Raw genomic sequence first — 20958 nt, 5'->3', positions numbered from 1 at the left:
ACAGCCATCAGTGTGCTAATGATCCATTGTTATGCTGATGGTCCTTCTTGAGCATGTGATCAGCTGGTTTTGGTTGTCAGCAGCAAAACTGGTTGATCCACTCTGAGACGGTGCTATTTAAGAGACTGAGCTGAATACAGCTCCTCAGACTGAGGAAGTCTCTCGGATGAGAGACGAAACGTTTCTACATTTTTTTTGTTGATTTGCTTTGTTTTTTTGTTTTTTTTGTGTTTTTTTTTGAATGTCCAGAGGACCAGATTTAACTTTTTTAGATTTTTAAAATTGTGCTGTGCCGTATGTTTATACTTGCAAGCTATTCTGCACTATCACAAGATTACACCACTTTTTGTTCCTTCATTCAATAATTACATGTGGAATTACATTATTTATTACTATTGCATTAACAACTACAAGTATGTTTATAATCACATGACAACAAATACAAACATAAACTAATCCAGTTTATTACCATTTGACTAATATTTTATTTCATGGACACTTTTAAATCCCTGAATAAACTTTAAATCTGAGTGGTAATTCATAAATGTTGAATAAGACTGGGTTAGTGCTACAAGTAATGGCGACTAATAATATTTTTTACCTTGAAGTATTGAAAGAGAAGATCATTGTACTGTAATTAAAAATAAAAATAAATCAGTTACAGATTGAAGTTGTTAACGTCGGCACAGAAACAATAATTTCAGAATGATGCCTCAGTAGTACCAGTCTGTTAAAGTACTTCTGGTCAAATTGTGCTTTTTATTTAAACTTCTTGATATTATTATTTTACTGTGAACATGCAAACAAATATGTATTGACATACTGACTGTGAGAATACAACCCTAAAATTCCATGCAAAAAATTGTTGCTGATGTAAACGGGAGAAAAAGGAAAGTAAAAAAAGGAGCAGTAAATTTTTTTTTTTCTTTTCTTTTTTTCTTATCACCATCAGAAATGTGAGGTCCTTGGCAAATACAATGGAAGATCATGGAGTGCTGACAAGAAAAAAGTGGGATTATTGCGAATGCAGTATAATGTGTTTTATCAAGACATGCCTGCAGGAGCATCAACCCCCACCCTCACCACCACCACCTCCCTCCCTCCCTCCAGTTTGGCTTTCAAACTTTATGGGTTGACAGAAACTGCATACAAAGCAACTGGAGTAAAAAAACAAAACCAACAACAACAACAATAACTTATGAACTATGAACTACCGTACTTTTTGCTGTATAAGTCACCTTTTTGAATAAATTTGTATGCCCTGCGACTTATACAGAGAAGCGACTTGTGTTTTTTTCTCATATTTATAACCCCATTTTTGGCTGAGATTTGACATTTCATTCATTCTGACATGGAAAATATTGAACACTGCCATTTTCAGCCCCTAGAGGGTGCTCAAGTGATATGGCAAGCCAAGTGTCTCATTAATGGGTTAAAGTGGCTATTAATGAGACACTTGGCTTGCCATACAAACCACCTTCATCTTGCTCTGGAACTCCTGGAGCAAACATCAAATCAGCTGCATTTTGCCACGTCGCCCAGGTGAAATGCAGCTGATTTGACCATTAAAGTGCATTTATTAAGGAAAAGTTCAACTGAGACTCACTGTTACTATAATATTGAGCAAACAAATAATTGTTTTTATGTATATATCTTGTTAAATTTTGAAGAAATGCACAGCGAGCCGTCCCTCTGCGCTCTCCCGCTTCCGCAAATCGGCTTTTCAAATGCAGCTGATTTGACTGTCAAAGGGGGCCGAGATGGTGTAGAGGCAGGGCAGCCGGCTTGGGACCCGAAAGTCCCAGGTTCGATCCCCAGTCACTGCACATCACGTGGTGTCTTTGGGCAACACACCTCATCCCCAAAATGCCTCCCGGGCGCTTTCAATAGCTGCCCACTGCACCACCTGGTGGTGGATGGGTTAAATGCAGAGATTAATTTCGCCATTGTATGGAAACATACAGTGCTGACATTGTGATGACATTATTATTATTATTATTATTATTAAGGAAATCTTAAACTGAGACACACATTTACTATAATTTTGAGCAAACAAATAATTGTTTTTAAGTGCTAATCTTATTACATTCTTGTTAAAGTCCTCCCGTGTACGCTCCTGCGGCTGCCATTTGGCTGCCAATCGATTTTTGGCACAACACCGGCCCACATTTCCGGGTGGTCAGCAGTGACGCATAACAAATGCGACGCGTCAGCAGTGTTGCATTATAGATGCGACTTATATGGCAAAGCAATGTTTGTTTTTTCCACTTTGTTAGACATATTTGGACTGATGCGACTTATAGGGTGGTGTGACGTGCATGGCAGAAGTACGGTATTTCTGTGAATTTTTGGTTTCATACCGGCAGACTCAGCCTCACCTATCTCTGTCAAACTTCCAACTTTTGTCTACTACTTTTTACATTAATAATAATTACCTTTCCCTAATACATGTACACTCTATCAACGTAATTTCATTTTGGAATCTATAAAATATTATTCAATGCAATAACCTCATAGCATGAAAAGTTTTCCACCACAATAAATGGATCGTCTGCTGTATGAGCTCTTCTACCAGAGCCATAAGTGAGACTGATGCCATATGCAATGTTTCAAATAACATTTTAGAATTAGTAATTAGTTTAAATGTCTTCACCTCAGCCTTGTAGAGAGTCGCGGCTGCAGTGGGAAAGACTTAACCACCAGTCTGATTCTGATGAATGGCAACGAGACAGATTAATCGACTGCTGTGCAACCCTCACTTATCTGATTTTAGGGCTGCTCCTCCCTCTCTGTTCTTAAAAGGCAGAAACATCCCTCAAGCGGTAAATGGGATGTAATTTGTGTTTGAATGGAAAATTAGGAAGATTACTTTTTTTTTCCTCCACACTTCGTTACACTTTGAACTGGATGGGACAATCCTCTGCCATGACCAGTGCTCTGTACAGCAGTGTGAAACAATGCGCTTCGGATCGGCACCAAACCTTAATGGGTTCCTCCTATCTTGTGTTCCGCTTTTCGGCCAGGTTTTATAAAATCCATCTTCGTATTTTTATTTTTTAGACGAACTGCAGCCATCACACTAGCGTTGCCAAGACGGGGTGACCTTGACAAATACACAAGGAGCATTGTGTATTTAACATACTTTGCTTATGACTACTAAATATGAATTTATTCTGATTAACAAAACTTTTGTGAATTTATTTTATGTAAGTATTTATGTTTGCAGATGCTAACCACAATTAAAGATTTGCTGTAATGTAATTAGTATGTAGAGATCTGGGCAAGCCACTCATCTAATGAGATTGTTGTAGTGTTTCCTATATTCAAGAAGAGAAAGAAAGAAAGGAATAAAATTTTGAACTGGAGCAGCCCACTGAAGAAAGGGAATATTGAATTATTGTATTAATATTGATAGCTGCATGTACCACACTTTGTCAGTTAGAGGAATGGCGTTTGAAGCAGTGGGAGGGATTGTACATCACTTTACTAACAGAATATACATTTTCTTAAAAACAGGGACACGAGTAAGTCATAACTGACTGAATAGCTCAGCCGTCTTCTACTCACTCTGTAATACTGCCCTGAAATATTGAAGTATACCACCAACTCTCTGTTTTAGTGTGAACTGCAGGCTTTGTTGTAGAAATATCAGACAAAACCTATATAGTAATTTGTCTTCATTTTTAATCTTGACATTAAAACATGTTGATTTTATGTACTTTTGCTCTGAGCTGCATAGAATATTTGAGTCTGTGTACTAATGTGTTTTTAATAAAAGAAAATGGATTTATTATTCTGACTAAAAATAACAATAAGCTAGACCATACGTGTCAAACTCAAGGCCCGGGGGTCAAATGTGGCCCTCGTTGACATCTTATCTGGCCCTCAGGACGATATGTGAAACATAAAATACTTTTATCACTTGAATTTTTTCAGTGATCTTTGATTATGATGCTGAAAGCACAACAGAGAACATCAAATGAGACCAATCAAACTCTTGTTGAGGAACATGTGACCAAAATAACATGTTGAGGATCTGATTTGAATTAATGTAGTTTCTGAAATTGGCCCTTAATTTGAAAAAGGTTTTAATTTTGGCCCCCTTTTGTAAGTGAGTTTGACACACTTGAGCTAGACAGATATTTTACCATTAAGACCTAAGACCACTAAATTTAGGCCAGAGTTGGGTGTTATCTATTTGTTTTTATTTATATCTTTAAAGCTTTCTCAAATAATACTCCAGTTTACAGTAATACTGCCTGCCTATATTGATGCTTTTAGGACTTTTAGTAGGTTTTTATACTTTTTTAATGGAAAACTTTTATAGTTGTATGTATTTTAAGATGCATCACAAATGTGGTGGATAGTGAATTGTTTTTCAAACGTCAGAAATCTGGGTAGTTAATCTTGAGACACACAAAATGTGTAACTCAGAAATGTGGAAGGGCTGAACTCGGACAGTCTATGACGTGCACATATTTATTAACCTTAATTTAATCAGGCAAATCCCATTGAGGTCACAGATCTCTTTTGCAAGGGAGGCCTGAGCCTGAAGGCAGCCTAACATGCATGTTTTTGGTCTGTGGGAGGAAAATGAAGTACCCGGAGAAAACCCACGCAAGCACGAGAAGAACATGCAAACTCCACCCAGAAAGACCCCAGGTCCAACCGGGGATTGAACCCAGGACCTTCTTGCTGTGAGGCGACAGTGCTAACCACTGAGCCGTCGTGCTGCCAACATACATAACAGACGCATGCACAAGATGGCTGAGTGAGAAATACAACTGGAAGGAAATAATTGGAAATATTTAAATGATTGGCTTTAAAACGACAAGGGAACGACACGGGGAGGAAGTAGGCGGGGAGCATCAACATATTTGTAATGCATCAATAATTGTTTTATCATTGCACACAGCCCTCCGAACTGTAATCAAAGTGTTAGATGCTCAGAGATTCCAGCGTGTGCCAAAAATTGTTAGATTTTATCAATAAGTAAATAAATAACTGTCGGAACAAACAAGTTCATAGTGTGACTGAATCGTGTTGTAATGTGCAAAAGATTTCTCGCTTGAAATGCCAGAAAAATAACTTTAGCAGGTCTGTGCAGTGGACCCTTGTAAAATGCTGTCTGTGTTGCAGAACAACGGATTTGAAGTTGTGCTTGTAGCATTCTTTCACAGATGGGAAAACGATGTTAGATCCTAACCATAGGAGGATTATGGCTACAGGCAGTTCCTTCTTGTGTAGGGACTCCTTAAAGTGAACTTTTTGGGAGACTTTAGTTTGTGCACTTTCCTCCATTTCTTCATTTTTTTTTTACTCTGATAACAGCTGCTCCTTAAAAGCTGTCGCAGCAACAAAGACCAACATAGTCTTGTCTTGATAAATTGGGTTTATTTATTTTACAAGATTTCTGCTATTACAGTGACTTTTAAGTCATTTTATTAGGTTTTAAAAATGAACGGGATGAAGATGCATTTAAAGCAATGTCGTAGTTATTTTTGAGGCTGTATTGAAACACATGCATTCATACTTATAAGGGGCAAAACAACAAAAGACAATATAAGCAAAGCATTTTGTATTTGTTGGGTAAATGACATATTTACAGAGTTATTTGGTGTTGAAAGAACACATTAATTTAATCTTACTGTGATCCATTTGTGGTCCCGCGGTCCTTTTGCGGTCCTGGTCCTGTGGTCCTGCACTGGAGTGCATCCTGTGCTCCAGCATCAACGTGTGGCACGGGGGCTGCACAGCTAGAGAGAGAAAAGCTCTGCAGAGAGTGGTGAAAGCTGCACAGTCTGTTGGAGTCAGCCTCCCCACCATCACAAGCATCTACACCTCCAGATGCAGGAAGAGAGCCATGTCATTCCCCGATCTGTTACGGAAGCACGATCTGTAGTGTCAGCTCATTTGTGCACATTCTAAAAGTAATATTTCTAGGTCGCACGTATCACCATTGAATATGCAAGATTAAGGAAAATATACTGGAACTATCCTGTAAAATGTTTCAATACAACACATAGTACGATCTTCATGTTGTTAATTTACGACACTCATATTTCCGTTAAAATCACTGACATATTTACGTCATTGGTTAAAATGATATGTGATGCATATTTAGGGTACCGTTAAAAAAAAAATATATATATATATATATATATATTTTTTTTTTTTTTTAGAGTGATGTAGTACAGCTTCACCACTGAGCGGTGTGGTTTCACCATGGAAATAATTCATTCTGTATCTTGCAGGGTTAATATGTCAATGATTTTAAGGGAAATACAAGTGGTGTAAATTAGCAACACGAAGAGCGTACATTTCTAAGTAAATTAAGACAGTTCTTATTCATAGACGGAATTATAACATTTTCTAGGAAAATTAATCAATGTAAATAAATATATATTTTAATTAAAATTAATAAATATGGTATGTTTCATAAATATATGTTGTTAAGATGTGTTGTATTAAATCAGCTTACAGGATATTTCCAGTACATTTTCCTTAATCTTGCATATCCAACAGTGACCCGGAAGTATTACTTTTAGTGCATGCGCAAATGAGCTGACACTATGGATCGGCTTCCGTAACAGATCGGGGAATGACAGGCCACCTGCATCATGAAGGACCCCACTCACCCAGCACACACACTTTTTGTCCCACTCCCCTCAGGTTGAGGAGCATTAAGTGTAGAACCACTAAACTGAGGAACAGCTTCTACCCTGAAACTGTTACTCATAAATTCCTAACAGAAAAGTCACTGTAACGCCACTTTAATTGGTGATATGTTACTTTATCTGTGCTGCTGATTTCTTACCCATAAGCTGCTGTATTCATACCCATCTGCTCACAACAAATTCACATTCAGGCTGCTGCTTAATACACTGTATTATTTTACATTATTAGTGTTTAGCATATATCTTGGATCCGTATATACTGTTTCTTTTTTTGTACTTTATATATTTTTTGATATTTTTGGGTGTAACTGAGGCCTTGAGTACACAATTTCGCTTCACCTCATGTACCACATGTGATGCGAATGACAATAAAGAAACTTGAACCTTGAACCTTTTTGTAAGCCGGTTTGGGTTTAAGCGCTTGTTTATTTTTTTGGCCTGTTGATTAACATTTTTCAACATTTTACATTTTGTGATTGTTGATTCAAAGTGATGTCAACCTCATAGTAGCAAGGTCATTGCGCAGGAGTGACTCATTTCTCTCACTGTTGATATAAAATATATTACTTCAAAGAGCTTTCATCGTTGAATCAAGCTATTGTATAACTGAGCTACAGGCATTTAACTGGGCTTCACACAGTTTCCTTCTTGTATGGCAGGATTGTGTCTAACGTTTTTAGCAAGCACATTTCAAAGAAAAACACATTTTTTCTGTAATCTAAGGCTCAATAAAAATGCTCATCCACGTAATACTTTTAATCTGAAAATTGTAAACATTTGTTCCATTTTAATGGAAATCCTCTGTGTGTTTATGATTGGCAGGAGGCTTTCGATGGCCTAATAGTATTAATGTTTCATTCATAATGGGCTGTATCCCAGGGTCTGAGCGATTTGGTTTGTACTGGTACAGACATATTATTAAATCTATAATCGTGGCCGACAAAGTTAATCCTTCTCGCTAATGCATTCATTAGTTGGAAATGCAGCTCAAATTTATTGCAACATTCAGCGCAATTCAGAGCCTAAATGTCTACAATGTTGCAAGAAGTGGTGCTTTGCGAGTTTTACTTTTATACTTTTCTCTCCTTTTTATTAGTTAAATAATTTATTTTCTCAGTTATTCCAATAGATATGTATCTGAATATTACTCAGCTTGGGCAAATATCCATCTATACATCTCCACACTCCTCTTATGTGTGCTGTTCTCTGGGTTGTACTGTGCAACACTGTTCTTTGTTTTTCAAAATCTTAACTTGCATGTTTTTTTTTTTGGTTTATTTTAAAGAACTGAGCGTGATCTGTTTGGTTGCAAGGTGTTTATCCATAGCAAGACATAAAGCCACCCTTGACTCATGCGTTTTTAGTCAAGAGTTCTCATATCTTTTTCATGAGCTCATAGCAAAGATGTCCTATATCTGTAGGGAATGAGATCATGAATATTGTGTTAACCCAGAAAAGTTGAAATCCATGCATGCTTTCTTGTTCTCCTGATCCTTTAGCTTTTGTTGCTGCATCGGCCAATTGTAGCCAGGAAGAGATCAAGGGGACCCCTGTCGGTTGTGGATTATTCTTTTGTTGAAATGTCACTGTAGGGGATACAGGATTAAAAGAGCAGCGAGTGAATGGGGATTCTACAGGAAGTTGTTTTGTGACAAACGCAGCACATTAATTCTTAACGTGGAGTGTTTCCTGTTCAATAGTCTGTCATTTGTTATATTGAAAATGTGTTTATATTAACAAGAGAGCATGTGCGCTTTAACTAGGTTCTCTTTGCAGTTTCAGGTGGTGTCAGGTGGTAGGAAAATGCTTTTCAAAAATATGAACAGTTAGAATTGGGATTGTCTGCACACAGATGATGAATTTTTATTGTGTTCCCGTGTTTTCTCAGCTGGGAAAGTAAAAGGGTACAACAGCTGAACAGCTGAATGAATATAAAAATATATTTTGTCCTTTTTATTATCTTTTGTTACCCTGTGGGCTGCTCTTGCTGTAACATTATTGTCAGCATTGCGAAATTTAAGCGTGATGGATTTAATAATCTCATGTGTTTGTTCTATTTATTTATTTATTTTTTTGGTTGTTTGTTTTTTCTGCAGGGAGCCATGGACCTCGAGGCTGGGCAGCCTTATACCCAGAGTGTGCTGCAACAAACCAATCACCTGTGGATATTGTAGATGAACAAGCTTTGGTTTCAGAGGAGTTCCAGGAGCTGGTGCTTGATAAGTTCAACACGGAGTCCTCCAATCAGACTACCATGAAAAACACTGGAAAGACAGGTGAGCACAAGAGATTTAATCCTTCTTTATCTGTGGGCTTGAATACAACAAAATAAAAACAAGAAAATTTAATTCCAATTTTATTTGAGCTTGCTGGGTAAGTGACACTTGAGTTTTACAACAAATCAACAGGAAAAACAACTATTAAATGGCATAAAATTATTTTACTTTCAGGTTAAATGAAGCTTTTTGAAAAGTAATACAAACTGGATTCCAAAAAAGTTGGGACACTAAACAAATTGCGAAAAAAAAACTGAATGCAATGATGTGGAGATGGCAAATGTCAATATTTTATTTGTAATAGATCAAAAGTTTAATCTGATTAAATGTAACATTTTAAAGGAAAAATATGTTGATTCAAAATTTCACTGTGTCAACAAGGAAAAATATGTTGATTCAAAATTTCACTGTGTCAACAAATCCCAAAAAAGTTGGGACAAGTAGCAATAAATGTCTGGAAAAAGTAAATTGAGCAAATAACGAACAGCTGGAAGACCAATTAACACTAATTAGGTCAATTGACAACATGATTGGGTATAAAAAGAGCTTCTCAGAGTGTCAGTGTCTCTCAGAAGCCAAGATGGTAAGAGGATCACCAATTCCACCATTGTTGCACAGAAAGATAGTGCAGCAATACCAGAATGGTGTTACCCAGCGTAAAATAGCAAAGACTTTTAAGTTATCATCATCAACCATGCATAACATCATCAAAAGATTCAGAGAATCTGGAACAATCGCTGTGCGTAAGGGTCAAGGCCGTAAAACTCTACTGGATGCTCGTGATCTCCGGGCCCTAAAACGTCACTGCACCTCAAACAGGAATGCCACTGTCAAGGAAATAACAGAATGGGCTCAGGAATACTTCCAGAAAGCATTGTCAGTGAACACAATCCACCGTGCCATCCGCTCACGATTTGAAGTTCTTTATGGAACACTGGGACGCCATGTCATCCGGACCAGAGAGGACAAGGATAGCCCGTTGTTATCAACGCTCTGTTCAGAAGCCTGCATCACTGATGGTATGGGGTTGCATGAGCGTTTGTGGCATGGGCAGCTTGCATGTCTGGAAAGGCACCATTAATGCAGAGAACTATGTTCAGGTTCTAGAACAACATATGCTCCCATCTAGACGTCATCTCTTTCAGGGAAGACCCTGCATTTTTCAACACAATAATGCCAGATCACATTCTGCAGCAATCCCAACATCATGGCTACGTAGGAGAAGGATCCAGGTACTGAAATGGCCAGCCTGCAGTCCAGATCTTTCACCTATAGAGAACATTTGGTGCATCATAAAGAGGAAGGTGCGACAAAGAAGGCCCAAGACGATTGAACAGTTAGAGGCCTGTATTAGACATGAATGGGAGAGCATTCCTATTTCTAAACTTGAGAAACTGGTCTCCTCTGTACTCAGACGTCTGTTGAGTGTTGTAAGAAGAAGGGGGGATGCCACACAGTGGTAAAAATGGACTTGTCCCAACTTTTTGGGGATTTGTTGATGCCATGAATTTTGGAAACAACAGATTTTTCCCTTAAAATGATACATTCTCTCAGTTTAAGCTTTTGATCTGTGATTTGTGTTCTATTCTGAATAAAATATTAGATGTTGGCACCTCCACATCATTGCATTCAGTTTTTATTCACAATTTGTTTAGTGTCCCAACTTTTTTGGAATCTGGTTTGTATTTTATGTGAATCATTTAATTACTTGGTCAGTCAAAAACATACAGCCCATATTAACATGGTTTGATTTTACAGTATATGCTTATATGAAACTACTAAGAAAACATGCTATTATTAAAATTTTGAAACACAATAAAAGTAGGGTTTCTAAAATAGTTGTTTAATTATTTATCAAGTGCACAAAATTTGCAGTACTCATTTCAGTACACAGCTTCAAAGTAACTGAGCCTCACCTAATATTTCAGATACACATAAAATAATGTTTAAATTAGAAGCAAAAAGGAACATTTTACAGGTTAGTTTGAAGGAACAGGTCCCTACTAAAACATTGAGATATAAGCTATCACAGTGGGAGGAAAAACAAAACAAAAACCCACAATAATTTAAAGGGAATTAGTACTAGAGAAATTGCCTTTCCTGCGAAATGCAGTGTGAATGCTTACTGCTGAAATACTTACTGAAAAACTGCTGAAATTAGCTAAAAAATGTGCTGAATTGTAAATGGTAAATGGACTGTACTTATAAAGCACCTTTCTATCTTATTTAGATACTCAAAGTGCTTTACACTACAATCTGTGTCCTCATTTACACATTCACAAAGCACTCTATTATATCTCTACAAAGCTAATTGAACTAATCATTGTAAAGAGACTAATCAGAGCTTTATCACATTCATACACCGATGGGACACACATCGGAGACAACGAGGAGTTCAGTGTCTTGCCGACGGACACTTCGACATGTGACTGCTGGTAGATTCAAACCTCCAACCCTTGCATTAGAGGACGACTGCTCTAACCACTCAGCCACAGCAGCTCTGAGAACATGAATGTAGATGAGATGGAATAACAAGCCTAAGTTAGCAGAAGAAAGCAGAAAAAACACATATTTGCTGGATTAGGTTTAAATAAGAACTGAGCCCTAAAATTAGAAAATTAGCAAAAAAAAAAAGCTGAATTTAGAAAAAAAAAAAATGCTGAAACAGCTATAGCTGAAGCTTAAACTACCAGAAGGAAGTGAAAGGAGCTAAAAATTGGAATGAGCTTAAAAAAAGGAATTAGCTGAAAAAGCTAAATTTAGCACAAAACAGCTAAATAGTAGCTGAAATAAAAAACGCTGAAACTATCAGAAAAAAACTGAAAGGATTATAACAAGAAATTACCACGAAAACCTTGAATTTATGTGAAAACGGCTGAAATTAGCTAAAAATGCTAAAAAAAAAAGTAACTGAAAAGTTAGAACAAGTTTAAATTTGCAGAAGAAAGCAGAAAGAACAGATGTTTGCTGAAAGAAGCAGAAATTACAACAAGAAAAATAGAAATTATCTGAAATAAACACAAAACAGCTGAAAAGTAGCTAAAAAGCTGAAAGAAACAAATTATCAGAAGGAAGTGGAGAGAGCACATTTTTGCTGAATTATTCTGTAAAAAGTTTAAATGAGCACAAAAAATGTGGAATTAGCCAAAAAAGCTAAAATTAGCATAAAACACCTAAATAGTAGCTGAAATGGCAGAAAAAGCTGAAACTTGCATAAATAAGTTGAAAGGAGCAAAACAAGCTGAAATTAGCAAAAAGGAGTTAGAAGAAGCACAAAAATGTTCTATTTAGAGAGAATCTGAAAGGATCACAAATCAGCTGAAAACAACAACTGAAAGTAGCTTAAATTTGCACAAGGAAGCTGAAAGAAGCTGACCCAGAACAAAATGTGAAAGGAGCAGTAAAAGGTTGTAAACAGATCTAAAGATTTGAAGGATGAGCTCAATTCATTACCTATCGAGGAAAAACAAATAGCTGAAAAAGCTAAATATTTCAAAAGGCTAAAGTTACACAAGTACCAAGTCATGTTCTATGAACGAGCTGAACGTTTTGATGTATGATTTGCTAAAATAACAAAAATTGTGGAATGAGAGATCCCCCCCCCCCCCAAAAGAAAAGGTATGAAAGAAAAATGGATCGTAATAGTATAAATACTTCATAAACATTCACACAATACAAAATGTGATGGAAATCATACAGTCTGGAAAACGTTAATCCATTTTCCCCCCCCAAAAAAAGACAATAAAACTTTGTTGTACAGAAACTAACCTCCTTTCTGAGCAAGTCTTTCAATAAAAGCAAATAAAGAAAGTGACACAAACTTGTAATGAGTGTTTGTCCACAAGTCACTCAGATGTCTTCATGAGGTGACAATTGTTTGGGTGGTGATGGAGGCATGAGTGATTGTTGTCTGGGTTACTGGACATCCATCCAGGGCATCAGAACAAGTCTTTCAATCAAAGAAAACGTTGATATGTTGCACCAAACACACCATCTTCAAATGGCACAAAATACTCTGTTAGTTTAGTGAAAAACTCTTACTATACCCACTAACATTGACGTCACAATAATTCTCCTAATTCTTTCCAGACACGAGCTTTATCAGCATTAACAAGTTATTAATTTGTTATAAAGCAACACAATTCAATTAATTTTGGTCACTTCATTATAATTGCATTCACTCATTGGCTTAAAATTTTGATTAAAAGGCAAATATGCTGCTACTGTGCACATCTGTGTAAATAGAACTGCAACACTTTAGATTTGTTGAAAGAGATTATATGTTGCTAGGGTTAGCTAATTGACATTGCCATCACACAATGTTTGGGAAAAAGCACAAAGGTGCTCATTCAGACGAGACACTGACACGTCCAGTTGTCCTCTGTGCAAGTCTGAAAGGGGAGTATGAGTTGTTTATTATTCCTGTTATTGCATTCATTGTCCTTCCCCCTCTATCTTCTTTGTATGCAACTTGCATGCCTTGTTTACGGACACATTTTGAATCTCACTCAATTAGTTGCCATTTCAAATTACTGCCCCATTTTTTTTTCTTTTAATTCAGCAAATCCCTGGACCATTGGTTTGCAAAGCCTGACCCTAATTGATCTGTCTGCTTTTGGCACCGTTTCGCTCTGAGAGTAGTGTCATCTTTTTGCGTTTGATCATAATGAGAGTTGTTAGCCTCCATGACAACCAAGGCCACTGACACAACCGAGCAATGCTGCGGGCTGCTTATTTACAAAGTTGGAAGTAACATGGCTCAGTATAATTTTAGGCACAAGTAGCAAAGGGACAATTTAAATAGCTCTAAGTCCTGTGAAAGTAAGGGAAGTGGAGTCACATCACCACAAAATGTTCTATAGCAAAAAGGCTATTAGAAAAGGTCAACCTAAAATATAGCAAATTCAAATTACCGTGTAGTGAAATTGATTTAGTACCAGTCTCGAACAGTATTTTAAAAGAATATATATATATATTATTTTAAAACACACACACACTGTGGGGGAGTGGTGGCACAGAGGTAAGATAAGGTGGGCCTGTGATTGGAAGATCGTTGGTTCAACTCCCCGGACCGACAACATCAAAATGTGGGTTGTAAAGCACCTGCACCTGTCTCAACACTCATTTGCCCCACTCTGGACCCTTGAGCAAGGCTCTTGACTCCCACCATATGCCCCCCTGTGCGCTCCAGATGGTAGCTCTCTGCTCTACACAGAGGGCTATGGTAGCTCGGTAGTTTGTGGTTGTTGCATCAGGAAGGCCAGCTGGCATAAAAATAAATCAATACATAAATATGGTAAATGGACTGTACTTGTATAGCGCTTTTCTATCTTATCGAAATACTCAAAGTAATTACTACTACTACTACTCTGTAACCCCCCAAACTGGAAAAGTGGCTCCAACAGATCCCAGGAACAACCTCGAAGATCTAAGTCCAGAGAAGTGCAGTCCTAGAAACAGCTAAGATACTGCACAGAACCCTCAAGCTCCCAGGTCTCTGGTAGAGGACCTGGATTTGAAGTAAAGTGGAACAGACTATGAAGAAAAATTAAGGCAAGCTGGATGAATAAATGCATATTTACATGGGATCGTTCCTTTGAATCATAGAGTTGTATTGCATCAAATCATGTTGTGTTGAATGAAAGTTCACATTTTTCAACCTTTATTTAGACAGGTTAATCCCATTGAGCCTCTGGGACTTATTTACAAGAGAGACCTGAGTTTGATCACACTACTGTGATTAAAAAGTGAATTGTACCATGTTTATTTATTTATTTATTTATTTTAAGTGATTAGACCTAATCATTTTGTTTTTGCATATGTGACTTGTCAAAAATTCCATATGCAGCTTTTAAAGTAGCCACGTTTTTTATTGTCTTCACAAATCTGACATATTAACGTATAAAGATCAGATAACATAAATATATTTGTCCACAAACCAACTAACTCATCCTTTGGCTCCAGTTGTAGCACACCTTTGCCATAAGTGCGACATTTCTAATTCCCATATTCCGTCTTCCATCTTCCAAGCAAAACCAGGCTACATGACCTGAAATTATGTATAGCCTAACTGATGCAGCTGAATGCTGTGCAGTCTCTGCAGGTTAATTTCCTGTCACATTACTGCTCCACTCTCAGGTATCGCCAAACATCTATAGTAGATCATATCTGTGGCCATGACTCCCCTGAAATAATTTGTTGTATAGGTGGCCTGCTTCTGAGCTGTATTTTCTACAGCATGGAGGCTATTTTAAAGGCCTTGTTGCTTGAAATGTGGCTGTTCATGAACTACATGTGGTCAAACCATTACTTTACTAATCATATCTAATCATGTATCTATCTATCTCATCTATCTAATCTACTAATCATGCTTGGACGCCCCCTCGACCCAGTGCAGGTGGTGGGAGACAGAAGGACTCTAGCTAAAATAACATCATTGCTGGCCAACGTCTCCCACCCCATGCATGAAGCTGTTGCTGAACTGGAGAGCTCGTTCAGTGACAGATTACTGCATCCTAATGCACAAAGGAGCGTTACCGCAGGTCCTTCCTCCCAGCAGCTGTTAGACTCTACAACCATCACTGCTCCCAACAAACTCAATAAGGACTAAATACATGCTGACCTCTGCTTAAACATACACTCTGCCTGTAATACTGTACTGTAAATAGTCTGCCATTCTCAATGTTCCAATACATATTGAACATTATTATTGATATTGTTTATCTTATTTCTTATATATTGTGTTGTTTATTAACATTTAGGAACTTTTGTGTGAAATCTTTAAATCTTTTTATCTGTTGCTGCTGTTGCTGCTGAAACACTGGAATTTCCCATCCGTGGGACAATAAAGGCTGTTTCTATTCTATTCTATTCTATTCTAGTCTATATTATTGGAAAATGGTTTCAAACAAATGTTGGACCTTACAAATTGTTCTAGGAAGAAATTTTTGGCCTATTTTTAAGTTTGTTTTTCAGTTTGTATTCCTGATGTTTTGTTCAAGCAGTTCAAAATCTCTGTGTTTTAGGTTTATTTATTTTATTACATTTTGTTTCTATAAGTTCTACTTGACATTTAATTTTATGTTAATTTAGAACCTTTGGTTATTTTTGTGTGGCATTTTATGTGTTATAGTATTGTGTTATTTGTTACTGGGCTCTCATTTTAAACATTTTAAACAGGTTGTTTTATGCAACTCACCTTATCTTCCTTTGTTTTGTTTTGTCTTTTAAAAAAGGTCCTTTTCTTCTTTATATTTAGTAATTTTATTCCAAAATGGCTTATTTCACGGAGGCTTTACCATCAGCTTTTTCAGTGATCGACAACGGAAGGCTACATTTGTCTTACAGGTGTTACCTTTATATAGAGGAGCACCCATATAGGACCATTTTGCTTGCATATGTAATTAAAAGCTCACTTATACTAAAAACCTATTCAACCCTAAGTTAATTGTCAAATTTTAATTTTTAAATCAGAACTTTATTCACCATTACCTACAGTGACAGAATCTGTAGACATTAAACGTGAGATGGGGTAGAGGCAGGGCAGCCAACCCGGGACCCGGAAGTCCCAGGTTCGATACCCATTCATCGCACTTCTCCTGGTGTTTTTGAACAGCACACCCTATCCCCAAATGCTCTCAGTGTTCTTTCAATAGCTGCCTACTGCACCACCTGGTGGTGGATGGGTTAAATGCAGAGAGCCAATTTTGCCATTGTATGGGAACATACAATGATGACGACATATAGCATATTATTATTGCATTAGTATTATTATCATGTTTGTATTGTATTGTAAAAATCTGGACTGTAGTTTTTCTTTTAGAGGTTAAAGATAACATGAAGAAACCAACAGCTAGTCTTGTAGCGAGCCCTGAATTATCTTTTAATTTACTGCCATGTGGGCTGGCTCTGGCGGAGGCCCAGAAATATTGGTGTTTGCCAGGGCATAATCATTAGGCTATAAAATAGGTTAGAACGATAGATTCTGGGATTGCTTTATACCTACAGTATAACAACACATTTCATTTTGGGTCCCATGAGGGCAACAGAAACTGAGGATAACATCTGTGTATCTTTGCATCAGTTTGTTATTTACACAGATAATCATTCATCCAGTGTTTCTGCCAATCTGATGAATTAATGCACAACTTCAGTTTTCTTCTCTAAATACCCCGTTTACTGTTGTTACTGTACCAACATGTTTAAAGTTTACTGTAGGTGAGAATCACTGTAGCTTACATTATGATGCAATACATAACCCACTATAAATTAATCTCAATCCAGCAATTTTGTGACAAAATGATGAATTGCAGCGCAGTCTTTAATTTATACCTCACAATATTTTTGGTTATAAAACAAAACACCAGTAAAACTGTTGTGCTGGGTCACTTCCTAATCTTGTATCAGTCTTTTCACTGCTGCCTGATATCATCCTAACGCTAAGGTCAACTTTGTCTTTTTCAGATTATTAATTTGTGGTTGACTTTCCCTGAATTGTGTGTTCAGCACCACTTCAAGAGTCTACAAGTAGTGCTATTAGGATCAGAGAAATCTATTCAGTGCTTTTTATTTTGCATTTTAAGATACCATAATCACTGTTTGGTGGCTGTGCAAAATAATGTACATCACAAAAAAGGACAAAATTCTGACATCGTATTTTGCTCCACTCTTAATGTACACAGCCTTACATTCCAAGTGTGTTTGGAAGATATTGTAAGTGTTGTACTTAAATAATAGCTCTTAACATTAAAACTGATAGTATTCAAAAAAGTAATATTATTTCACATTTGATTTAATTCAATTCAGTTTATTTATATAGCGTTAAGTCACAACGGAAGTCATCTCAGGGCACTAAAATAAAATGTTCATATGTATAAAAGTAAGTTAATAACATTGATTATCTCAGGAGCAGACTGCTGTGAGTTTAACTTCATCGCAGACTCTTCATCTTGCAAGCACAAAGGCAACAGTGGAAAGGAAAAACTCCCTCGTGAGAAAGAAACCTTTAGCAGAACCAGGCTCAGAACAAGTTGCCATCTGCTTCTACCAGCTGGGTTTGAGAGGACAGGAAGGAGGAACGGATACATAATGGCAAGTCGAGAATCGCATGTTAAGATATAAATAATCTCAAAAGAAAACTATTAATTTGTAACAATTTATTTTAAGAAATGAGGTCAGTTTGTCCTCCGGTAGTCTTAAGTCTATGGCAGAATAACAAGCTGCTAACTATATTAATTATACTACAATCCTAACCATAGGATTTATCAAAAAGGAAAGTCTTAAGCCCAGTCTAAAACTGGACAATGTGTCAGTCTTACAGTCAGAAACTGGAAGTTGGTTCCACAAGAAAGGAGCCTGAAAACCGAAAGCTCTTCCTCCCATTCTGCTCCTGGAAACTCTAGGAACCGCAAGTAAGCCTGCAGTCTGGGAGCGAAGTGCTGTGTTGGGAAAATATGGGACAATAAGATATGTAATATAAGATGGAGTTAGGCTGTTTAGAGCTTTGTAGGTTAGAAGTAAGATTTTGGATTAAATTCTGAATTTGACAGGGAGCCAATGAAGAGAAGCTAAAACTGGAGAGATATGATCTCCTCTACCAACTCCCATTAAGACTGACAACAGCCTTTTGGGTCAACTGAAGACTTTTTAAACAAGTTTTTGGACACCCAGATAGGGCTGGACAATAATTTGATATCGATATATGTCACAATATACTTTTATTCAATAACGGTGGTGAGTTTTAAGCACATTTTCGATATTTCAATATGATTACAGCATTTCACTACACATTTCTTTTTCTGTTTAGGTTGAAGCAGGCGCTTCAGTTTCAACCCGGACAGAAAAAGTTGCGACACAACTACATAAGTGAGTGATGACGTAGATGTTACGCAGAGCTCGAGTCCAGAAGGCGGTGGCAGTAGCAGGCTAAGCTAATCTCCAACGCACATTAAGTTTTCGCTTCAAAATGAGTGCCTATGACCGTCAGAATGTGACTGAACAAGTTTTCACAGGCAAAGAGAAAGCAGATTACATAATTGATAAGATGGGAAAGACTAATTCGGTGGTGTGGAAGTGGTTTGGCTAGCTAAGATCTGATAAACTGCAGGTTTCAGTCAGTGCGCTGCAAAATGTGACAATCGTTCCAACTAGTGGTGGGAACACATCGAACTTGTTCCACTCGATAGAATATGGTGAGAGTCAGAAGATGAAGCACAATAAAAGTTTGAACCAACGTGTCCCTGAAACAACACCCCCAGCTGTATCAAAAGAGAAACATTTGCTGCATGGGTTAGGTTATGTTGTTTAAAGTCAAAACTATTAATATTGACAAAGTTGAGAGTTTTATGTTTAATTGATGATGATTTCAATTTTTTTGAAGGCTAAATACAAGTAAAAGTTGAACATTATTTTTTTTATACAGTTTGTACAGTTTTTCTGAGGCCTTTATATTTTTATTTGATAACAGTTACTGTTTTAAATGTGCTATATAAATAAATATGACTTGACTTGACTTGATATCAAATTATATGGTTATCGACCGAAATTAAGGAATATATCGTGATAAATGCCATATTGTCCAGCCCTGCACCCAGATAACAAACCATTGCAATAGTCCAGTCTAGATGTGATAAAAGCATAAACCAGTTTTTCTGCATCATTTTTAAATAAGAAGTTTCTAATTTTAATGATATTACACAGAAGGAAAAATGTGATTCTGGTAACGTTTTTAATGTGGGGGTTAAAACATGTTTATAAACATTGTATAGTAAGACCTAGTTTTCTTGGGTTTATTGTGGTGTAGATCATCCTATTCTCTAAATATAATAGAGAAGATTGTAGATTAGAGCTTCAACGACACCTAAAAACTACTGGGTAGGCTCTGGATTCATATTTGTCTTGTATATCCTTGTCATCCTGATTGTATTTCAAACCTTTGCTTTGTTCCTGTGCACACAATATTGTGCATCCTAGAAAAAAATGATCCCTCCTCCTCAGCTTGTCTGCCTGAGGTCAAAGCTGATGGATGACTTGACTTGACTTGTTTTTGATGTCCTAAAGGAAATGTTGCTCTTAGGAGCCACCATGTTCACGAGCTCGCCACCAACTGTGCCTGTTTCCCATTTGGGGCTGAGCCTGCGGAGTGCTGTTGCGTGTTGCAGCTTTTTCACTGAGAACTGGTTCCTGCTGAGGCTAAGAGCTGCACAATGAAAGTCTAAAAGAAAACAGTAAATTTGCAGGCCAGGCAACCATGATGGTACGCTACACAAATATAGTTAAAGCTAAATATAGGTTACTAAGCGTATAACCAAAAATACACATTTCATTTTTCCAATTTGATGCATAGCTAAGATTAAATGCTCATATACATGATTTCAGTTGTTTTGGACCAAACTGGGTTCAAAATGCTCTCTGAGCATTATAGGAACTCCCTGAAGTACTAAATGGCTTTGAGGGCTTTTTTCTCTCCTTGCATTCACACCAGAAATAGGAATGCTGAAGTGATGTAAAGGCCTTCTGGCGAGTGGCAGAAGAGTGAAAATCACATAATTTCCCCAGCAGATAACCTCAATAAACCTCAGGCTTCAATCCTGCTACAGAGCGCTGCATTATGTTCGGATTTCAATAGGCTACAGTGAAGAACTGTCTTAATAACAGACTTCTTTACCAACTTGGTACTTTTGAGTTAACAAGTTCCAGGATTGTGCTTATACACTTAATCAGTCACTGTAAATTGTATATTCTAAACCAAAGGCTGTATACCTAAATTATTGTTACTGTTTTCTTTCTTTTATTGTTTATGTTTTTGCTATTTTGGATGTAACTGGGACCTTGAGTGCACAATTTCATCCACATCACGTACCACATGTGATGTGAATGACAATGTTTCAACCTGTCACTTACAGTAAGAGTTGCTTCACAAGTGATTCCTTACACACTGGAAATACAACTTTTTAATAAAGTTGTACCACAATTGTTTGTGTGTATATGTATATGTATATGTATAT

General features: G+C 37.1%; 1 protein-coding gene across 1 annotated transcript in view; it reads left to right on the top strand.

Moving 5' to 3' along the window:
• Positions 1-20958, top strand: part of LOC119412753 (receptor-type tyrosine-protein phosphatase gamma) — a 172630-nt gene that overhangs the window by 84128 nt on the left and 67544 nt on the right. Inside the window, exon 3 of the mRNA XM_037679790.1 lies at positions 8774-8953. Coding sequence (XP_037535718.1) covers positions 8774-8953 — 180 coding nt within the window. The remainder of the gene's footprint in view (positions 1-8773; positions 8954-20958) is intronic.

The sequence above is a fragment of the Nematolebias whitei genome, chromosome 7 (genome assembly GCF_014905685.2).
Source record: "Nematolebias whitei isolate Nwh7 chromosome 7, NemWhi1, whole genome shotgun sequence".
Taxonomy (NCBI): domain Eukaryota; kingdom Metazoa; phylum Chordata; class Actinopteri; order Cyprinodontiformes; family Rivulidae; genus Nematolebias; species Nematolebias whitei.
Note: the sequence above shows the minus strand (reverse complement) of the source record. Positions and strands in the feature narration are given on the sequence as shown.